At 37.6% G+C, this 20,248-nt stretch overlaps 1 protein-coding gene across 1 annotated transcript; it reads right to left on the bottom strand.

Annotated features, from left to right (window-relative positions):
- Window positions 1-908: 908 nt before the first annotated feature.
- Window positions 909-18,624, bottom strand: LOC149690663 (uncharacterized). Its single transcript, XM_089870241.1, has 2 exons — window positions 14,479-18,624; window positions 909-1,972 (listed from the first exon to the last, which is right to left on the bottom strand). The coding sequence occupies exons 1-2, from the start codon at window positions 15,770-15,772 to the stop codon at window positions 1,860-1,862; spliced, it is 1,407 nt and encodes a 468-aa protein (XP_089726367.1). The 5' UTR covers window positions 15,773-18,624; the 3' UTR covers window positions 909-1,859.
- Between the last annotated feature and the right edge of the window lie 1,624 nt (window positions 18,625-20,248).

Raw genomic sequence — 20,248 nt, 5'->3', positions numbered from 1 at the left:
CGAGACACGAAAAACTAAAAAGATAATCCCAGTTTAAATATTCAACGCGTACAAAGGCAAAGTGGCGTATTTCCCCCCAGCGATATTAAAAACTTTAAACGTATTGTAAACTGCGTTTGAAATGAACTTATAAAGCGTAATAACTCTTTCTTTTCTTCTTTCGATGGATCTTCTTTCCTTTTTCTCCTAGAAAAGAAACTGGAAACTTTTTTCCTACGCGGTTGGTAGACCTTAAGAAGACCCAAGCGTTTCGATAGGGTTTGCGTTCGGTAGATCTCGTGGATTAACAGATGAGATGGTTTAACCTTAATTAATGAATTATTGTACATTGTATTCCGTTAAGAAGGTTCAAGTATTTATTAGTTTTTAATATTCTAGTAAATTTATGTAAATACTATTGAAGGTGGGTTTAAACCATCTCGTCTGTTAATCCCAGGTCGGGTGTATGTAGGAGAAGCGGGGTAAAAGATCTGAAAAGTCAGAAAAACGAAGAGAAAAGCATCTGGGTTAGAGAGTCGAAAAGAAATGATCCGAATCTCAATAAATTTCGGTCGTCTTATAGAAAAACCTTCCCTTGGGTTTTTCTTTTGCTTTATTTTTTGGGGGGGGGGGGGGGATCCAGTTGGACTTTTTTAAACTCGCTGAGCCTAGTCGTATTAAGGACATGTTCAGCACCCTTTCAATATAAAAAATGTTTTAGCTATAAGCTAGCTGGAATTTCAAGCAATGTCTCCCCCCATAGACCGAGAACAAGTCTCCATTGGCTACTATGTTTTTTTTGGAAAAGATTATTTTAAAAAAGCGGTACACTAAATTTGATTCCGTATTTGTGTAGATCATTTGCTGAGCTTTAATTTAAGATTAACCGCGTCCAAATCGGACAATAAATAAGAAAGTTACGAAACATATTTGTTTTCAAACTTGGTGAATTTGAATTTCATTACGTCATGAAAAATTCAAAGTTTTACTAATTTGTATTTCGGCTTATAAATACATATACACGAATGAAAATGTTAGATTTAACTACAGATATGGACAGATCTTATTACGAGCTTTACAGCGCGACCAATAACATCGAAATAGGACAATAAATAGGAAAGTTTGAAATTTTGAAATTTCATGACGTCAACATCGAAATTTGAAAATTTCAAACTTCTATATTTATGAACCGATTTTTATCGTTCTTGGTATGAATTCAAAGCTCGCAACGAGCCCAATCCAAATTTATAACAACAATTAATAAATTCCAACGTTCAACAAACTTACAGTTCAATATAAACCCCGTTTCTCGATACAAAAAAGTGTCCGAAACGAAAAATGGAAAATCCGACAAAACGTTTAGTTTAGAAACACTACGTATCATACTGTATTTATATTATCAACACACATGGGTTTTAGTAGTAATAATAATTAAAATTATAATAATTAGTTAATTTTTTTTAAAAGCTGGTATTCAATAAATTTATATAATAATTTTAATTAGTTAGGGTCTTTTCATTTAAGAGTATGGTATTTTTTGGGGGAGAGGGGCACCAGGGTTCGTAGGTCATTACATAGATATAATAATATATATAGTCTTTTTAAATTTCGCGCAATCTAGTTCCGTGGCGTACGTCAATCCTTTAGGCCTAATGACGTCACTCAGATGTATAATTAATGAAGATAACGACGCGCCTGTTTCACTTTAATTAAAAAAATGACGTCATCACCACCCGTTAATTAAGAAACGTTTCTTTTTCTTTTCTTAGTAATTATTTTTTTTTCTTTTCTTTTAATAGATATACGCGACATATTTTGACCAGTTACAGTTTCATCCAATTAGGTTACACCGTCCACAAAAGTGACCACATCACTGGGCTTCAAAAGCCATCTGGTCCTAGACTGCAAGTTGGTCTTCCGTCCACTTGAATTAACCGAGTGTCCAAATCGTGAAGAGTGTGGGTCAACATACCATCGCAAACCCACGGGTTTCCTGAATTGACCATTTTCAACCATTACCAAAACAGGACATTGGGTAAACGACCCCAATCAGGGTCGATCAGGGAGGGTATTGCCAACGAACGGAAGATGTATGTGTACCACCAATATATACCAGAAGAAAAAATATATTAAGGGGTCAAGGGGTCGGGCATTTGTCAATGCGGGCTTTTTGATAAGATTTCCAATATTTCAAGTAGTTTCGAGGGTTTTTTCGTTACTAATCAATTTGCGATTGGTCAGCTTTAGAATTGCGTGTCCGTTTTTTATGAGAAGTGTTAGACCTCTCCTCGATTTGGGGTCCTGCACGGAAGAGAGGGTAATAGGGACATTTACCGAGAGCCATCATAGTCTAAGAAGCGATAGAGTTACATTTCACCGAAGTACCCATTTTATTTAATGTTTTCTAAATATTTTGATTAAAAACTAAAATCTTAAGTCTACAATATAAAATATTAATTTATTTCCACCCAAATAAAAATCTATCTTCAGATATTGCTTCGGGCTACACAAAGGGAAGTATTTCTCTCCATGTCTACTTCCTTTTTACTAAAGTTTCCTTCCAGGAACGATGGAGCAGCTAGGCTAATCGTGGTTCATTATTTAACCTAATTAAGTCTTACGATCGTCTGTATTTCTTCTTTTCCAAGAGCACGAAGGAACCAAGAGAGAAAGTGAGTGAGAGAGAGAGAAGGACAAATTTGAGTGGGTAGAAAGAACAGAGTCTCGTGAAGGAATCGAACCCTTCGCCTTCGAATTAGGCGAAGGCGACAATTTCAGACCATGGTGCTACCACAAGTAACATAAGTAAAGTAAATTCGATATAAGTTTATAACATTCCATCCCAGCCACGTTTGTTGAAAAGGATAGGGGGAAACCGAAACACGTGCTGATAAATTGGTTTTTTTAGATACAAGAAGTTTCTCTAAGGTTTAAAGCGCAGGCGCAATGACTAAATAAGGTGTCTCTACTCTTTATAACGTCTGTAATTGAGCTGTGCAGTAAGATATTCTACCAGTTCCCATTACATTTTCTTCCACAAAGAGTAGAAACGAGATATCTCCCCTACTCCCCTAGTATACTATTTCCTCTCCTTATCATAGTCCATCAGTCCTCCTAGCTCGTACGCTTCGAGGGAAACCCCCTAAACCAAGAGCTAGAAAAATTCTAGGGCAATAGAGTATTTCATTAATTCCAGAAGAGAAGCAAACACAACAGGGGCGGGTAGGTCGCCATCTTGGGGTATTTCCCTCGCGCCAAAAATAATTCACCGCTAGTGGCAGCACGAGTCGGCTATCCTCCGGTAGCGAACTCGAGCTCCATCTGGTGTTGCCTCTTAGCGCCAAGGAAATAACCTAAGAGGACGACCTACCACCCCTGTGCGTTGGTTTCACTTCAAGTATTGAATGGATAGCCCATTTTTTATCTGTCACTACAACTCCGCCTACAGAGCTAGCTTCTCATTTTACTAACGCATTGCACGGTCCAATTCCTTTGAGACTTAAGGCATCATCATTACCTTATGGTAGGGGGTGTCCCACTAATAAATGCGACTCTTTCTTTTCTGGAGCTGGGTCTTCCTTCATTTTTCAAGATGCTTATATAATTAAGGAAAATGAACGTCCCTAAGATCCTACAGACGCCCCCTTCTCCTTCGCCCCCTTTTTTTCTTCTCTCATTTTCCTGCCAGCCTCTTACGTAATTATTCAGTCGAGAAAGGATTTATTCTAATTATTCTGTCAATAAAACTCACTAATCAACCCAGGAAGAATTTTTTTCTAGCCAACTTCCTTTCCTAATGTAATAGGTCTAAAGGTAGGGGAAATAATTTTATTTTTTTTTAAATTATTTTTTAGGTCTAATAAGAGTGCTCGAGTTTTAATGAATATATTAGATTTATGAATATGGGCGTGCGTTCAAAATTAATTAATTAACCGTTCTTCTTTTTTAAAGTGCTTTCACGTTTCGAGGAAGTATTTTCACGTTTCGAGAAAGTATATTTGTGTTACTAAAGGATTTTTAGCACAAGTGTCTCAAATGTAGCAAAGTCTATATTCCTTACAACAAATTTCAATAAATCTAATTCAACTAAACGTGTATTAATGACAGGATAACCCGCCTAAATTTGAACTACAAAGCTAATTCAATTAAACCAATTAATTTCAGTAAATATAAATGAAATAAAAATATTGAATAATTAATACCAACGTTCACTAAATGGATCGAAAAGTTAAACTCAAAACGCTGTAGATTCCAAATTCTCTTGACGCATAAAATATTCAACCCAAGCGCAAAGCAAGTCCCGAAATAGGCCTAAACAGTTCAATATCGTAATGGAATCAATTAATGATTTATCTCAGTATTCAGACCCATTACCAGACTATAGTATGGTATCGTAATAATCACTAGTAAGCCAATAGAGTCGCGTGGTTCCACCCACCTAATAAATAGAGCGGGGGAATCAACGTCATTAGGGTTAAAGGGTTAGACTAAGGGTGGTAATCAGAAGTCAACCGAGAACTCTAGTGATTTTCAATTGTAACAAAATGCTATATTTGTAACCTCCTTAACAATAAGCGACGTATATAGCCAAGCTTTTGTCATCCGTATACAATAAAACTCGCATTCAAAACAAACCATTAATTTCCAAAGATATCGATTAATCCTTTGATATCAAAGGAACAGTGAAAAATATTATTCAAACTGTCTACATATATATAGTTTTCAGACAAGGAGGATTGATACCATTTACACCAGTAGGCGAAGCAACTTGGTACTGTACTTGTCCGGCAAGTACCCTGGCCAAGAAGCCATATGGAGAAGGTATAAATTCGTCACATTTCCAACTTTATCTCCAGTCCAAACGTAGGTCCGGAGTTAATCCCCGCCTCTAAATTACAACCAGCATCTCATTGGTTCTTGAAAACTCACGTCAGCGCGACGCGAATGACGAAAATTACGTATTTGCCGACTGAGGAGAGGCGAAATAGCCCGGCCTCCTTTTACGTCCCCCCTTGTATTTTGAAAGGGGGACTGGGACTATGGCGCGCGAATACAAGGGCATCTTACACCTTCTCCCCAATAAACTAGATATCACTTCTTGCCCTGATCATAACTGTGACATCTTTCTGTAATTTAGTTGGTTTGTGACAATGAGGCGCGCATGCTTGGTTCAACGTGCATCGAGATAGATGATAATCGCGAGGATCAGTCTACTAGGAATCAATTCCCATTAAATCCTCCTAGACGCGTTGAGAAATTGGCTGTACGCAATAATTCCCATTAGTTGCGTGCATTTGTGGTAAGAAAAATAGTAACAAAGAATAAAACGTTGAGTAAATAAGGGAATGAAAACAAAACCGCGCAAAGAAGCCCGCTGTTAATTCCAAAACCATTAATCAATGGCTTCTCTAATAGCCCTCTGCGCCAACAAGCGTCCGATAAAGGTCAAGAGAATTCCGTGGTCTACATACAAATGTTTTACAGCATAAACATAAGTTTATAAGATATGTTCCATAAATTTGTCACTGGACACTTAGAGCTATTTATGAACTTGAAGTGACGTAGGTTATAGATTTCCTGACTTTTGGAACAAAATCATGGCTTTCCCTTGAATTCCCTGATTATTCCTTGATATTCTTAGCAAATTCAAAAGCTTTTCTTGGTTCTTGATAAATCCCTCTATACTAACTTACCTTTAAAATCAAATCTTAAACTTCTCTTAATCTTATCTATGGCAACATAGTTAAATATTTAAACACCATGACGAAGGAACGTTGCCCACGAAAATCTAAAGACCTTTATCCGACTAAACCCTCTCCGCTATAGAAAATACGATAAGGGATCCCAATAAATACAAACTTTCCAATATTATTCTATCCTGGCACTGAGGCTTTAGGCTTACATATATAAAACTAAATAAATCCATTGCACATCAAGCGTGTCTTTAGTAGCTTTGATCTCTGACCCCTTGTTGCAGCCTAACCTTCCCCATAGAGTACCCCTGAAATGGACGTACGGCGCGTGACACCAATTTGTCCAAGTCATACGACATTAATTAGTGGCTCTTCAACCAGAATGCGCTGGAGAAAGAGAGAGAGAGAGAGAAAAAGAGAAAGGACGCGTAGTTAGGCCTAGGAAGGTGACAAGGCTTAGCGAAAAGGGCCTTAATTAATTTCATCCTCGGTTTTAGGGGGGGGGGGGGACTAACCAAAGACGTGAGTCACGTGACATAAGCTCGCGCGTTTCTTGGTCGTTCCATAGCTTTTTTCCTGTCAAATAAAAAACAACGGATCTATAAATTCTCTTCCCGTACCGAAGGAAGTAAGCTCTCTGATAAAATATCCTTACATCATTCCAATGGTCAAAAAAGAAAACTAAAAGGTTAAAGGTACAGTTAAAGGCTGCCCAAAAATGTACTTTTTGTAACCTTCACTTTGGGGTAGAATAACAATCTGGTTGTATAAGAGATACAGGGAAGTCCTTTGAGTATGTCATAGTCCTATATCTACTCTTTCCAATGATACTAAATACTTGGAGTTACGCAAAATAGTGCAACAATAGCGCTCACTCCAATTCAACCCTCATTGCACCACTACTTTGTACGGGTATCAGCCCTGCATTTATCATTAGGTACGTTTAAGTATTCCTTTGAGGCATATAGCAACTCATCCCAAATCCTTTTAAGGGTCATAAGCACGTTATTGATATGAAAAATAAGTGACCGGACATAACTGGCCAGACAATGGAACTGTCCTTCCGTCACTCAGAACTCATACTCAATATTGGAATTGAAGAAGTATAGCTTTGGCTAAGTCAACGCGATAAGATGCATGAAGAAGAGCGTAAGAATACGCAATGATACGTCGCCTAAGAAAAAGTAGTTCACTTCCTATTGAGTACAGAACCCCCCCCCCCCCAAAAAAAGAGAAACTATAAGGGGAAGTCTTTTCCATGGATCACGCTCGTCTTTCTATGCCCCGTTGTTGAGTTCATCCCATTGACAATGTTTGACAATGTTCTATATTTGAAACCCATAGCTAAGCCTAGCTAGTATTTTCTGGTGTCATTGCACCCTTAGACTGGGACAGATTTAGTTTCCTTTCAGCTCTCGATCGACTATGTCACGTGGACATGCCCTTCAAGAACAACAACAACAAATACAATAACATAAAAAACTAAGAAGTGAGCTGTAGACCGCGGAGATTCTGTGATCTACTGAGAGGGGTATCAGAAATCAAGGCATTCTTAGAATGTACCGAAGTAATTAAAAAAAACTAGAGTTTTATGCTGAGGTATAAGTACCTTTCAAGGGTGGTTGTGTCGCAGACAGCCGTCAGTTTTAATAGATGAGGTGGTTTAAGTATTATTTATATTATCGAAGTATGTATTAATTGGTAACTTCTAAAACACTCAAGTACTAAAGTGACATTTTAATTAAAGCGAATTATTTTAGTAACTTAAAAATGGTTTCTGAACCACCTCATCTTTAAGGTATCCGTGCCCACTTTTCTTTGGGCTTTTCCAGGACGCTTTTACTTTTTGGCGGGAAAACTTTGTTCGACTGTCTAAAGCCTACGTGATTAATGATCAACATTGTAACACGGACGATACACGAGTTCATAGGAGGGCACGTACGGTCCCTTCATGTCCTCCCCCCTATATATATAGTAGTAGTACATCCACCTTTCGCCCCATCTAGACCTCCCAGGCAGACACACACACACACACCTTCCACTCATCTGAGAGAGCATCCTCTGGCTTCTCTTGAACTTCTTTTTTCATCATTTGGCGGCTCCCAACTTTTGTTACTGAGTTTCCGTTTCCGCGGCTAAAGCGTCTAGGAATCTCTCAACTCACTCTTTACAATCCCTTCACTATATATAGTCTTTCTTAACTTCAAGGCGAGACATCAAGGAATTGTGAACAAACAAAACTGAGAAGATTTTGTTTTATGTCATTAAGGTTCGTGAACGGCGAAAAACACGAGAATTTTAAGCCTAATACGATGGTTTACAAGCCTTTGAAGATTGGTCTATGTTAAGCCTACTATTTTTAGGTCTAGACCCATCCATTTATAGGGGGGGGTGGGCTAACTTCAATTATAATAGGCTAAACAATGGGTTATTTGTAGGGATTAAGTTACAATAAGAGCATTTTAGCACTGAACCATGGAATGTTTGCAAACGTTAGGCCTAATTCCGATGATTTTAGGCTTAAAAGATATTTTAGAGCTTATCCCCAATTCAGATATTTTATTCTTAATCTTTATAATGGCTACGCTACGCCTTGTCAAAATCGAATAAAGTTAAGCCTATTTGAAAGAACTTAAGAAAGTAATCCAAGATTAAAAAAGTTTCGATTCAAAAATAAGGTTAAACCTTAGCAAAATCGAACACTTCAGTAAGCTAAGCCTAATTTTCAAACAATTATAGAATCTAACAAACCGTAAAAAAGCCCAAGATTAAGTAAGTTTCTACTGTAAAATAAACTAAATACAATAGAATTTCCAGAAGTATGTAAACCAAATTAAACTACATTTTCAAAGGGCTTCACAATGATTCCTCTTTTTCTTAATTCTATGTATTCCTGCTTTCATACACATTCCCTTTAACACACAAAAAAAAACCCCAGTAAAAAATGTGAAAAGGAATTCAGGAGACTGAGACGGATAAAGAGTCCGAGTTGATCCCTTCTCTAGACACTTTTTTTTCCTGTTATTTTTTTTTATTTTTTACTTAGAATCAAGGAAAGGAAGAAGAATGCTGGAAGCGTGTGTGTAAAATATAGGCCAAGTCTTAGCTAGCTTCCTTCAAACTGAAAGAAAAACGTTTATCCCAACTCCCTAGTTCTCCCCAGCTTCTAAAATCCTTCACAGTTAGAGAGACGTCGACGACGGAGTGATCGAGTTCTAACAGTTTCTCTCTCTCTCTCTCCCGAAGTGAAAATCTATTAAAATCGAGTTTACTAAACTTAAAAAAAACAAGCAACTGCTTCCCAAAATTTCATTAAAGGAGTAAAACGATATCACGATCATCTTAATGTTTAATTTATGTCCCTAACTCATTTTTCATTAATTCGTTTGAACAAGAAGTGATATCTAGTTTATTAGGGAGAAGGTATAAATTCGCCCCACATTTCCAGCTTTATCTCCAGTCCAAACGTAGGTCCGGAGTTATTCCCCACCTCTAAATTACAACCATGATCTCATTGGTTCTTGAAAACTCACGTAAGCGCGACGCGAATGATGAAAAATTAGATATTTTCCGAGTGAGGAGAGGCTGCGAAATAGCCCGGCCTCCTTTTACGTCCCCCCCCCTTGTTTTTTGAAAGGGGGACTGGGACTATGGCGCGCGAATTTTAGCCTCTCTGTCCTTCTCCCTAATAAACTAGATATCACTTCTTGGTTTGAACAAGTACCTTTAAATTCAATTATTGAAAAAAATCTGAGAAAATTTTAAGGAGTTTTTCTAAACATTATACTTAGTGGCACTTCACGTTATCTTTTCATAGAACTAACCGCAATCAAAGGCTTGTATGTGCCATTTAATCGACAGCTAGCTAGAAATCTCCCGACGTTATTACACCCTTGTGTAGAATCTCAACCAATATATAAAATAAACCCTTCCAATAAGAGAAACCAATCTTAGAATGGCTAAATCCTCCAATAGAAAACTGGTTTATTTAATGTTAAATTGTAATCATTCTAAGAGTGTATTAAGTCCTTTAGATTTAAAGGCAAACAAAAAAACACTAGGGTAAGATATTCCCCTATCAAAATGCGATCGGCACGTCGTTATCTCGAGGAATGGAATAGCACGCGCTTCGGTGTCGAACACTTTCCATTTTTAAAGAGTTTTTCTAATATCTTTTAACACGTTTTGGGTGGTTTTAAAAATGCATACAAGTACTAGACACCTCGAAATTCTAGAAGGGAAACGATCGTTTTGTCGGTAGGAATAGCTACAGTACTATCAATAACGAAATATTTTTCAGAAAATAAGCGAACGAAATAAAAAATGAAAAATATTCTTCAAATAAATCATAAGTTTAACATTTTTCTAGGTAAGTATCAGATTAAAACGGAGCTAAAGAGTCTACGACGATAAGCGATGGGTCAGGTCACATGGGGTTTGAAAATAGGCCTAAAAAGTCACGGTAAAATCTGGGAAACTGGAAATTGGGCCTAAAAAGGTCAAAATAAAATCCGGAAAACTGGAAATTGGGCCTAAAAAGGTCAAAATAAAATCTGGGAAACTGGAAAATAGGCCTAAAGAGGTTAGGGTAAAATCTGGAGAATTGTAAAATAGAGCTGAAAAGGTCCGGGTAAAGCCTGGGGAACTGGAAAATAGGCCTAAAAAGGTCAAAATAAAATATGGAAAACTGTAAAATAGGCCTAAAAAGGTCAAAATAAAATCTGGAAAACTGGAAAATAGGCCTAAAGAGGTTAGGGTAAAATCTGGAGGATTGTAAAATAGACCTGAAAAGGTCCGGGTAAAGCCCGGGTAACTGAAAAATAGGCCAGGGTAAAATATGGGGTACTTAAAAATGGACCTAAATAAGGTTAGGGTAATATGTCTAAAAAGATCAGGGAGTTTGAAAATTGTCCTTGAGGACTTTGATCGTCAGATAATTTTAAAACTTAATATCCCACATAAGAGTATCACCTTTTCCGCCTGGGACGTAACTCTGAACCAGGGAAAGCTCCAGACTTACAAGTAAATCATTTGACTTAAGCTACACCACCATTTCTGGGTAGTTTAATAAAAACGTTTGATGGTGTGTATACTAAAAATGTTTCGGGATGAAAAATCTCCCTTGTTTAATTTATTTTTTTTTTCTCATTCCTTTATTCCCATTTTTTATTTTTTATTTTGGGGGAGTTTCTCGAAGAACATTACCATATTTCGGTGGAAAAATAAGGCCAAACTGCGGTACCGGTACACCGAGAGATCTATTTCGGGGTAAGCTTTTTATACCATTATTCCTGCAGTGCAAAAAAAAAGAAAAAGAAACGGGCCAAAAAATGGATCAGAAAAGGCCCTGAAAAGACTGTATAGAAACGAGAAACGCGGGCACATTGCCGGCCGATGCTTCCTTAGATTAACAAAAGCGGAACTAAAGCGTCTTAAGGAAGACACTCGGGATTTAGTTACCCTTTCCCCCTTTCAATACAGTTCCCCCATCCACTTTCTCAATACATAATTACCAGAAGTAATTACAATTAACTTAATGAGATGCCAAAATATAAATTCAATTATCCTAATTGTAAATAACAAAATTATTTCTAGATTGTAAATTACTAACCAAGTAAAGTTTCGAGATACGATTGAAGAGTTTTATGAATGGACCACTTAATTAAATTAGAAATCATCGTCTTTCATTTTTATTACGCCCTAAATTTAAGGGGTCATCCTTAAAACCCACCAATCGCATGTAACTTTTGGGAACGACGGACTGGACCCTTATAGTTCAAAATGTTATAGAAATTACATTTTAGACTCAAAATTGATCGCCCATGCAATGCACTTCGGCTCAGATATGACGTTTTGGCCTCTAAGACGGTAGCATACGCATTACGTTTTTATCGGCATAAGGAAAAGAAATAGATGAGGAAATAGGTCTACATCATCCATCCCATATTTTCTAAGGATAGGCGAGTTCTCGAATGGATGGAGAGATGGAATTCGATGTACGCCAAATAAGAGAAGATAAAAGCTATAGTGAACACTCTAGTTTTTTCCAACTCGCTCGCTCGCTCTCTCTACCGCAGTTTCCTTCAAGGCTCGATCTACACATACTAAAACATTCACGTAGAAAAGAGGTTTCAAGAGTTTGGAGCTGCTTCCATATTTTTCCCCTCGGTAAAGGAAAAGTGTTTTTTCTCTATGAAATTGAGATTTATGGGTTCTGTTACGTATTTTATGGAATAGAGCGTAAATTGACCTTCAAATTGAGCCAGAGTTGGTCCAAATCGGACCACAAATAAGGAAGATACGTTTTTTCAAAGATAATAAGGAGTGTTTACTTGAACATTTAATTATTTTAGATTAAATTTATAGAATTTGTGAAATTTTTCGAGGTCTATTCGTTTACTCGGGGTGTTTTATTGAATAGAGCGTAATTTTGCTTTCAAAATGAGCCAAAATTTGTCCAAATCGGACCACAAATAAGGAAGATACTATTTTTTCAAAGATTTAAGAATGTTTACTAGAATATTTAATTATTTTAAATTAAATTTATATAATTCGTAAATTCCTCGAGGTTTATTCGTTTACTTGGGGCGTTATTGCCTTCAAAATGAGCAAATATTGGGCTAAATCGGATCACAAATAAGGAAGATATTTCCGAATTTGTAAATTCCAAATTTCTCGAATTTCTCTTTCTAATTAGAGTTCTAATTCTAAAGTGGGGTTATCTCGTGATAAAACTTTAAAAAAAGCTCCAAAAATTTTACTATACTTTCCCTTTAACTATAACTATAAAACGAATAAAAAAAATTCCTCACAAACAGCAGCAGAGAGAGAGAGAAAAAAAAAACTAAACCGCGAAACGATATATGGTTTTTAATATTTTATCAAAAGCCATGCAGGAAAGCTTTTCCTTCCAATATACGCTTAGAAAATGCTACCTAAAACCTGTAGAAAAAACGCTTTTAAAAGGCCTATTAATACAGTATCCTCGCTGCCTTTAACAACGGTACCTTCTTAACTTAAAAAAAGGGAACAAATACCAATGCAATGGTCCATCTTTCTTCCAAAAAAAAAAAGGATAACTTCGCGTATAGCTAGCTATCAATTTCTAGAGCGGGTTTCTTTTTGGTCCCGTTATTTACTGTATACAATTTTTATCAACTTTAGCTTATATCGCAGCGTAATACGCGCTTCAATGGCTTTTAAACGGCACCCAAGTAACCCGTAGTTAAGCCTTAAGGCTATGGTACAGACTTAGGTAGGTAATTATCGAGTAGAAACTTGAAAATCGATTTCCTCAGCGTCCAATCCAGATCTGATCGGATGGGGGTCTCTTAGTTTGGCAAAATTTAATACCTATCTTATCCCGCAATATATTGGAAGCCATATATATTGGGCACTAAAAGCTGGCTGGTGTATTGGGGTTATTTATTTTGCGAGTGTACTGTAGTCAGTAGCAAAAAAATTAGGCCCGAAATAGGCTTAAAAACTATTTATAGATGTACCATGCAGGCTGAGAAATAAGGCGGTGGCCCTGAACGAATTAAAATTATCTCGGCCAGTTTAAAAATTAAATAATTCGGGGTCTACTGGCCCTGTATCCACTTAATTAAAAACTTTCCAAGGTTTCACCGTTTTAAGTGACCTATGTCCATTTTTCTTAATTAAAAGTGTTTTGACTCTACTGTCCAGTTTTAACAATCCTTATTTCTCAGCATGAGATGTACCATTAATGGGACTATGAAGTAATATTTAGCGTCGTCTGTTTTTATCAAGAATAGATTTTTCCCAACATTAAATCCCTCATATTAACGTTTCTGATACGTTAATTAAAAGAAATTAATTTAATTATTTAACTGCAAAATAACTAACTATTATGTGCAGAAGAACGCGTTACGTCCTGACATACACAAGTTTTTTGGATACGATTTTTGGTATCAACCAATTTTCAAGAAAAACGTTGCAATAAACCTTGAAAGAAAATACTGACAAACAACATTATTGCAAACAATATCTTACTGATTCATTTTAAAGTCCTAGGCCTAAAGATAAAAGGGCAACGATTTCCCTGAACACAGTTGGGTTTTGTAGGCACGTACAAACTGGAGCACTTAGATTCGTGGCTCGTGCGGTGCGATGGTAGGATCGCGAGGATATTTTTCGAAACAAAATGGGTATTGTCAGATTCGAAACGTAGCAGATTGGAAATCTTATCGGGTTTTAAATGTCCCCTCGAGATCTATTGGACCCCGAAGGGGGCTTTAGTCTAAAAGGGGAACTCGTGCTCTGTGAGAGATTGCGGGAGTGAAAATTGGCGGTGGTATACATCAGTATCTTCCGTCGCAAAGGTCGATAAATATAGGGAGACTTGTTATTGGAAATTCGTACTATCTTTTTTCATGAATATTGAACTGGGGAAAATTGATTAAGGGATTCCCCGATTTTTTCAATGCGTCTCTAGCTTTTACCCATGACTAAACTATGATTTACAAACAATTTTAATGACTAACTCGACTCTGAATAAAATAATAAAGACATCTTATACTCTAGCCATCCTAATATCTTCCAAAATTCAGTGCAGGATTTTCCACAAGGCACTGTAGACACGTGACTAGGGGGCTTAAGCTCTCAGCTGTCATATCGCAGTGGGCCCCTAAATGCTAAGTAGCTAGGGCCCCCCAAGGATGTTGATCCTTCACTGCCAAACTACAGTTCAATATTCATGGACTACAAAATTGTACAAGACGTATGGGATTCGTAGGTAGGTCACGTGTCGGGGGTTCAAGAAAGATCAACTATATATACGAACCCGACAGTCGAACGTGATGCAATCTCCCTGTACTTGGTATATCGTGTCTTTCCAAGGATGTCAAATGATTGAAGCTCAAATCCAACTCTTGCAAATCGTGTAAATGCTTTAAACAACCGTGTAGCGATTCCAAGTGATTATCGGCTAATATCAAGCTGACCATTTTGGACAAATCGCGACCGAAATTGTCATCCAACGTGTTGAGACGGTTATGAGAGACGTCCAAGTCTCGTAGATTCTTCAGCCATTGTAGTTCGCGATGAGGTAAAGATGTCAAGCTGTTTTTAGACAAATTAAGGCCTAGCAGAGACTTCAACGGCATCATAGAGTCGCCCAAAGAAACGATCTCGTTATTGGACAAATCCAATAGTTGAAGGTGTGTCAGGTTTGAAAATTCGTCTCCTCTTAGCTCCCCGGATATCCGGTTTCCTGACAAGTTGAGATGCTTCAAATGGCTCAAAGAGTTGAAAGGGTTTCCGGTTAGAATCTTCAGTTGGTTAAAAGCCAAATTCAAGACCCTCAAGTCGGCCAAATCGTTCAGGGAGTCGCCTAAATCGGTGATGGAATTTCCCGCCAAATTGAGCAATTGCAAGCGATCCAATCCCGTCAACTGACCATCGATACTCATGATATGATTATCTCCAGCCAATAACCATTCAATTTTCGTTAGGGTCAGCACGGTACCGTTCAAAGTGATCAGTTTATTATCGGACAGGGCCAAAGTCCTTAAAGACGGTGGAAAGGCGCCTTTTTCCACGCGCGAAATTTTATTACCGGACAATACCAAATGCGCCAAAACCGGATGTGAAGTAAAATCACCTTCTTCTACAACTCCGATGTTATTTCCCGCCAAACTAAACGTCTTCAGACGCGGTAGTTTGGATAACAACGTCTTGGGGGTTTGTTCAAACCCGTCATTTTGCAAAACCAAAAATTCCAAATTCTCTTGACCCGAGAAGGTTTCTTCGCTTGACCCGCTGATATTGGAGCCATTAACCAATAACCTCGATACGCTAATATTGGAAAATGCAGAAGGACCCAAATCAGTCAGGTTATTACCGGTTAAACGTAGCCATGGTATCTTGCAGGTGAATTTTCCACTTAGAGCTTGTCGTATCACGTCGACTTCGTTCTGTCCGGCGCAACGGACATAGCTGAACGCGTGAAGCTCTTTACAAGTGCACGGAGCGATGGCATCCTTTTGTGGGCACCGAAAGTCGGCCGAACCATTCGGACGTGCAGTAATTAAACCGAACGCACCGATTAACAGAGTTAATTTTAAACTAAACCACATCTTGTCGTAATTAAAAATTCGTGTTTTAAAATTCGTTCTTGGATATTTTCACAAAATGGTTGAAATTTTTTTTTCCCCACTATTCTCCGTCGTTCGTCACGAGCAGGATGGAATGGTTAGGTTACTACGGCAACCGTTCTGAGGAAAAGTGATGTTTCCACGATGGGCGCAGTCTGAGGACTTCTAGCTCGAAACGCAGTGTGTTTCTATATAACGGAATATTCTCTCTCTCCTACGCTTTCTCTCTCTCTCCCTCTAAGAGCGCGCCCTGTTCTGTGAGGGAGAGTTTTGCCGTCAAACGAATAAAGGGGGCAGCACTATACGTTACTGCGTAGGAGAAGCTCCAGCCAGAGGATGGAAAATCGGAGAGAGAGAGGATAGAGAAGCTAGAAGATCAAGATGCGAAGAGAAGAGAGAGAGAGACAGAGAGAGAAAGAGAGAGGGGGGGATTTCGCAACGTCAATGTTCAGTGTAGTTTAAGGACCTATAGGAATTGTCTACACAGTCGTGCACAAGGAAAAGATACGAGATTTAAGAGTAGAGTAAATTTATCTCTGGATGTATTTATTTATGTATGTATGGGATCCGATATTTTTTATAAAGCGAGGCGAGGGGTGGGGTTAATTTCAGAACTCGCACTGTACTTCGATCCTATCACCCTCCCATTTCGAAACACCCTGTACATAATTTTCGTTAGAGCTTTGGCTTCGAACTATGAACGCATAAGAAAGAAGACACCATAACAACAATACTTAACAATGATTGTCTCAAAGACACTCGCTTATTAATAAAACAAGCAAGCCCTTTTACTTCTGATGACGTTCTTCTACACATGGATTGTCAATGTCTAGATTGTCAATAGAGAATGACGAGAGAAAAACTTATATAAAAGAGGGGGGATGGGGGTTAGGTCATTGGAGTTCTCCGAATTTTCTCCGATAAATAAATAACCCGGTAAAAAAGGAACTCCTAGCTAAAAACGTCCTGTCGTACGGAGTTAGAAGAGAGAGGGTTAGAGGAAAAAATAAAAACATCATCTAGGGTCGTACATAGCCACGTTAAACTATCTCCTAAGAAAACTGGCTGGGAAGAAACTGAAATTCTTTGAATATTTTAAAGTAACCTCCTTTGGATGGAAGGCTTAGTGTCCCCCCCCCCCAAAAGAAGGATATACAGGGGTACTCAAAAGAGAACCGCGAACCGGTAAATCCTTCACAATCCCTAAGGGCTACTCTCTCAAACGAACAAAACTCTATACCCACGCTAGGAAATGCTTTCCTTATGTGACCTTATACATAAGGCTAACAAGATAAGAGGGACAACTTCGGAAAAGATGCCCTTTATAAGTTTCTAAAATTACACTAACTTCGTAATGCTTGGGACTTAAAGCTCGAGCTAGTTTGAGAACGACAAGCGAGAATTGACTACACTAGATTAACGTTGCAGTCCATCTTCCTATTTAGTCTGTGCTAAGCCTTTGTCAGTGATATTGCTTTAAAACGAGTATAGGAAGTAGCTTATGCCACGTGGGAAAATAAAGCAATAATTGCAATGCAAGACACAATGATTAAGAAAATAAGTTCAAAGGATACAACTAAATTAGTTCTTATGGGTGACTTTTAAACACCATAACCTTCCATCCACGGTTTCTCGTCTTAAGATACCCAAAAACCTAAAAATTTCCCAGTGATAAAAGATGTCCTTTCCAAATTGCATTAAAGGGGAGGACTAGAAAGGGTTATATCGAATAAAAGTTAAATTCGCAAGGGCCTTCTAAGAAGGATATAAAAATATATATTTTGGATGCGGCGATAAAATACAACCTGTTGATAACATCCAGCAGGGGAAAACACTACGTACTCTAAAATCTCCTTGCATTTTATATCAATTTTTCATCACCAAAATGGGGGTCAACTTTGATAATAATAATAAAATATATTCAAGGCTTTTCTTTCAATAGAAAGTTTACATTTTTCTGAGAGAGAGAATCGATTACGAATGAGGGTTACTGAATGACACAATTTTTTGTTGTCGTCTCTCGTAAAACGTTTTTATAAATCTCGTGCACTTGTAGATAGATAATTGATAAACTTAGTTACGAAATTAAGAGACCTTGGTCCTTGGACTTTAAACTAGATATCATACGTTAATATTAAGATATATTCCATAAGTATGACACTACCTATAAAAGTCGAATCTACGACCTACTTCACTTCATGACAAGCTCTCAATAACCAGTGACAAACTTACGGAAGGAACATGTCTTATAAACTTATGTAGATAGTAAATAAAGTTACTTAGTTTTGATACCATAGTGCATAACAGATTAAATTAATAACAAAGTAAGATAAATATTTATATTTGTATTTTATATATTTATTGTTGTGACGAAAAGTTGACCCAATCAAAGAAATAATTAATTAAAAGTTACGGACATATTTTGATCAGAATAAATTTCTTAATCAAATATTAATTAATAGGGAATCTGCTATAAGGGTTTTAGGAATCTCGCTATGGACTTAGCATCAATTATAGGAAGGCTAGCTCAAATTCAAAAGCAAATAAGCTGCCAAGTTTGTAAAGATGACAAATGCCTGGTAATCCCATCAATTAGTTAAAAGCTACTACGTCTGTAATTTGGAAGCAGCGTCAATTACGCCAAAGTTTCCCTCCTCTACTTTTCATCTTTATCCCTTTCTCACGCATCAGAATCATTTCCTAAGAAGAGGTCGTCATAGCAACACTCCGAGATAGCAGATAGATCCCGCTGCTCCCTTATCGAGACGAATTGAGTATAGTAGATGAGATAAAGATACCCTCAAAACTATCTAAAAGCCCGTAGAAATATCTCAAAAGTATCTAAAAACCCAGAGAGATATCTCAAAAGTATCTAAAAATCCGGATAAACATCTCAAAAGTATCTACAAACCCGGATAAACATCTCAAAAGTATCTAAAAACCCTGATAACCATCTCAAAAGTATCTAAAAACCCTGATAACCATCTCAAAAGTATCTAAAAACCCAGATAAATACCTCAAAAGAAACTAAAAACATGATATTATCTATTGTACATAATTTAACATTTTCTAAAAAAAAACCCATAGACTTGATCATTCCTTTTAAAAACCCCTATGACAAGCTTCACTAAAGATCGGGCCATTCATTGGTCCAGTACCATCTCAACTTCGTAGAAAAACCCTTTCAGACAGCGAAAGGGAAATAGATTTCCCTGGACAACATTATAAAAGGGCAGAGTCATGGATCACCCCTGACGTAGAAAGATTGCGTTTTTATAAATGTAGCAAACCATCCAAACGTTACAGCATTAGACATTGGTGGTTTGGTGGTAGAATTGGGCGAGACCATACCCCGATAAATGTATAAATATATATATAGAAATCTACTCTTCAACCCCTAAAGCCCCCCTTGATACAAGGAACATACATTTGATTTCTATAATATCTTTTTCCCCAATTTTTACGTCTTGGGATACAACATTTGCTTGCCTGGATAAAGATCTCCATCGAGGCAGAAAATACGAAAACTTTTGAAATGCGAAAGATACCTTAAAAAGTTTCCAAGTAAATGATAGTCTTCGCATCGCTAAGTTCGTGTTATTTTAGATGATATATCATTTGATATCATATTTAGGTTTATACGGTATGACATAAAAGACAAATAATGGGTATATTGAATCATTAAGTTTAAGTAAACATTCCACAAACATAAGCTGAGATTTACGACAACAGTTCTATTTTTCAAAACAACAAAACTCTAGACGAAAGGTTTATTTATTGCAGAGTGAAATACTCTCAATAAACGTCACTCCTTCTCTTAGACAACAGGTGTCTTCCCCACTATCCCTAATTCTCCGCCATTTTGAGGGTAATGGGAGCATTCAATCTTAAGTCGTACCCGTCTGTCCACTCCCTATATTATAAGTTTGCGACACAGACGTCAGTCCCTCTCTTAGCCAATCAGAAGTCTCCCCAAACTATCCCAAGCTCTCGCTCTGTAAACTTATCCGCCATTTTGAGGGTAGTGGGAGTACTCAATCTTACGTCGCGCACGACTGTCTCCTCCCTATAATAAGTTAGCCACAGATGTCAGTCCCTCTCTTAGCCAATCAGAAGTCTCCCCAAACTATGCCAAGCTCTCGCTCTGTAAACTTATCCGCCATTTTGAGGGTAGTGGGAGTACTCCATCTTACGTCGCGCACGACTGTCCCCTCCCTATCATAAGTTTGCAACACAGACGTCAGTCCCTCTCTTAGCCAATCAGGCGTCCCCCCAAACTAAATCTAAGCTACCATTCCGTTAAGTTCATCGCCATTTTGAGGGTAATGAAAGAAACCAAACTTAAGCCTTATCCCTATTATAAGCGTGCCTTTTCAAAGAGCTACCCCAAAGTAATGCCTAAACTGCAAAAGGCATTAAAACGTCATCAAATCTAGTATGCAAAGCGATGCAAATATT

The sequence above is a fragment of the Phalangium opilio genome, unplaced genomic scaffold (genome assembly GCF_054372755.1).
Source record: "Phalangium opilio isolate 3A_F unplaced genomic scaffold, DU_Popi_V2 ptg000031l_1, whole genome shotgun sequence".
NCBI lineage: Eukaryota > Metazoa > Arthropoda > Arachnida > Opiliones > Phalangiidae > Phalangium > Phalangium opilio.
This window is presented reverse-complemented; position numbering and strand designations above follow the sequence as displayed.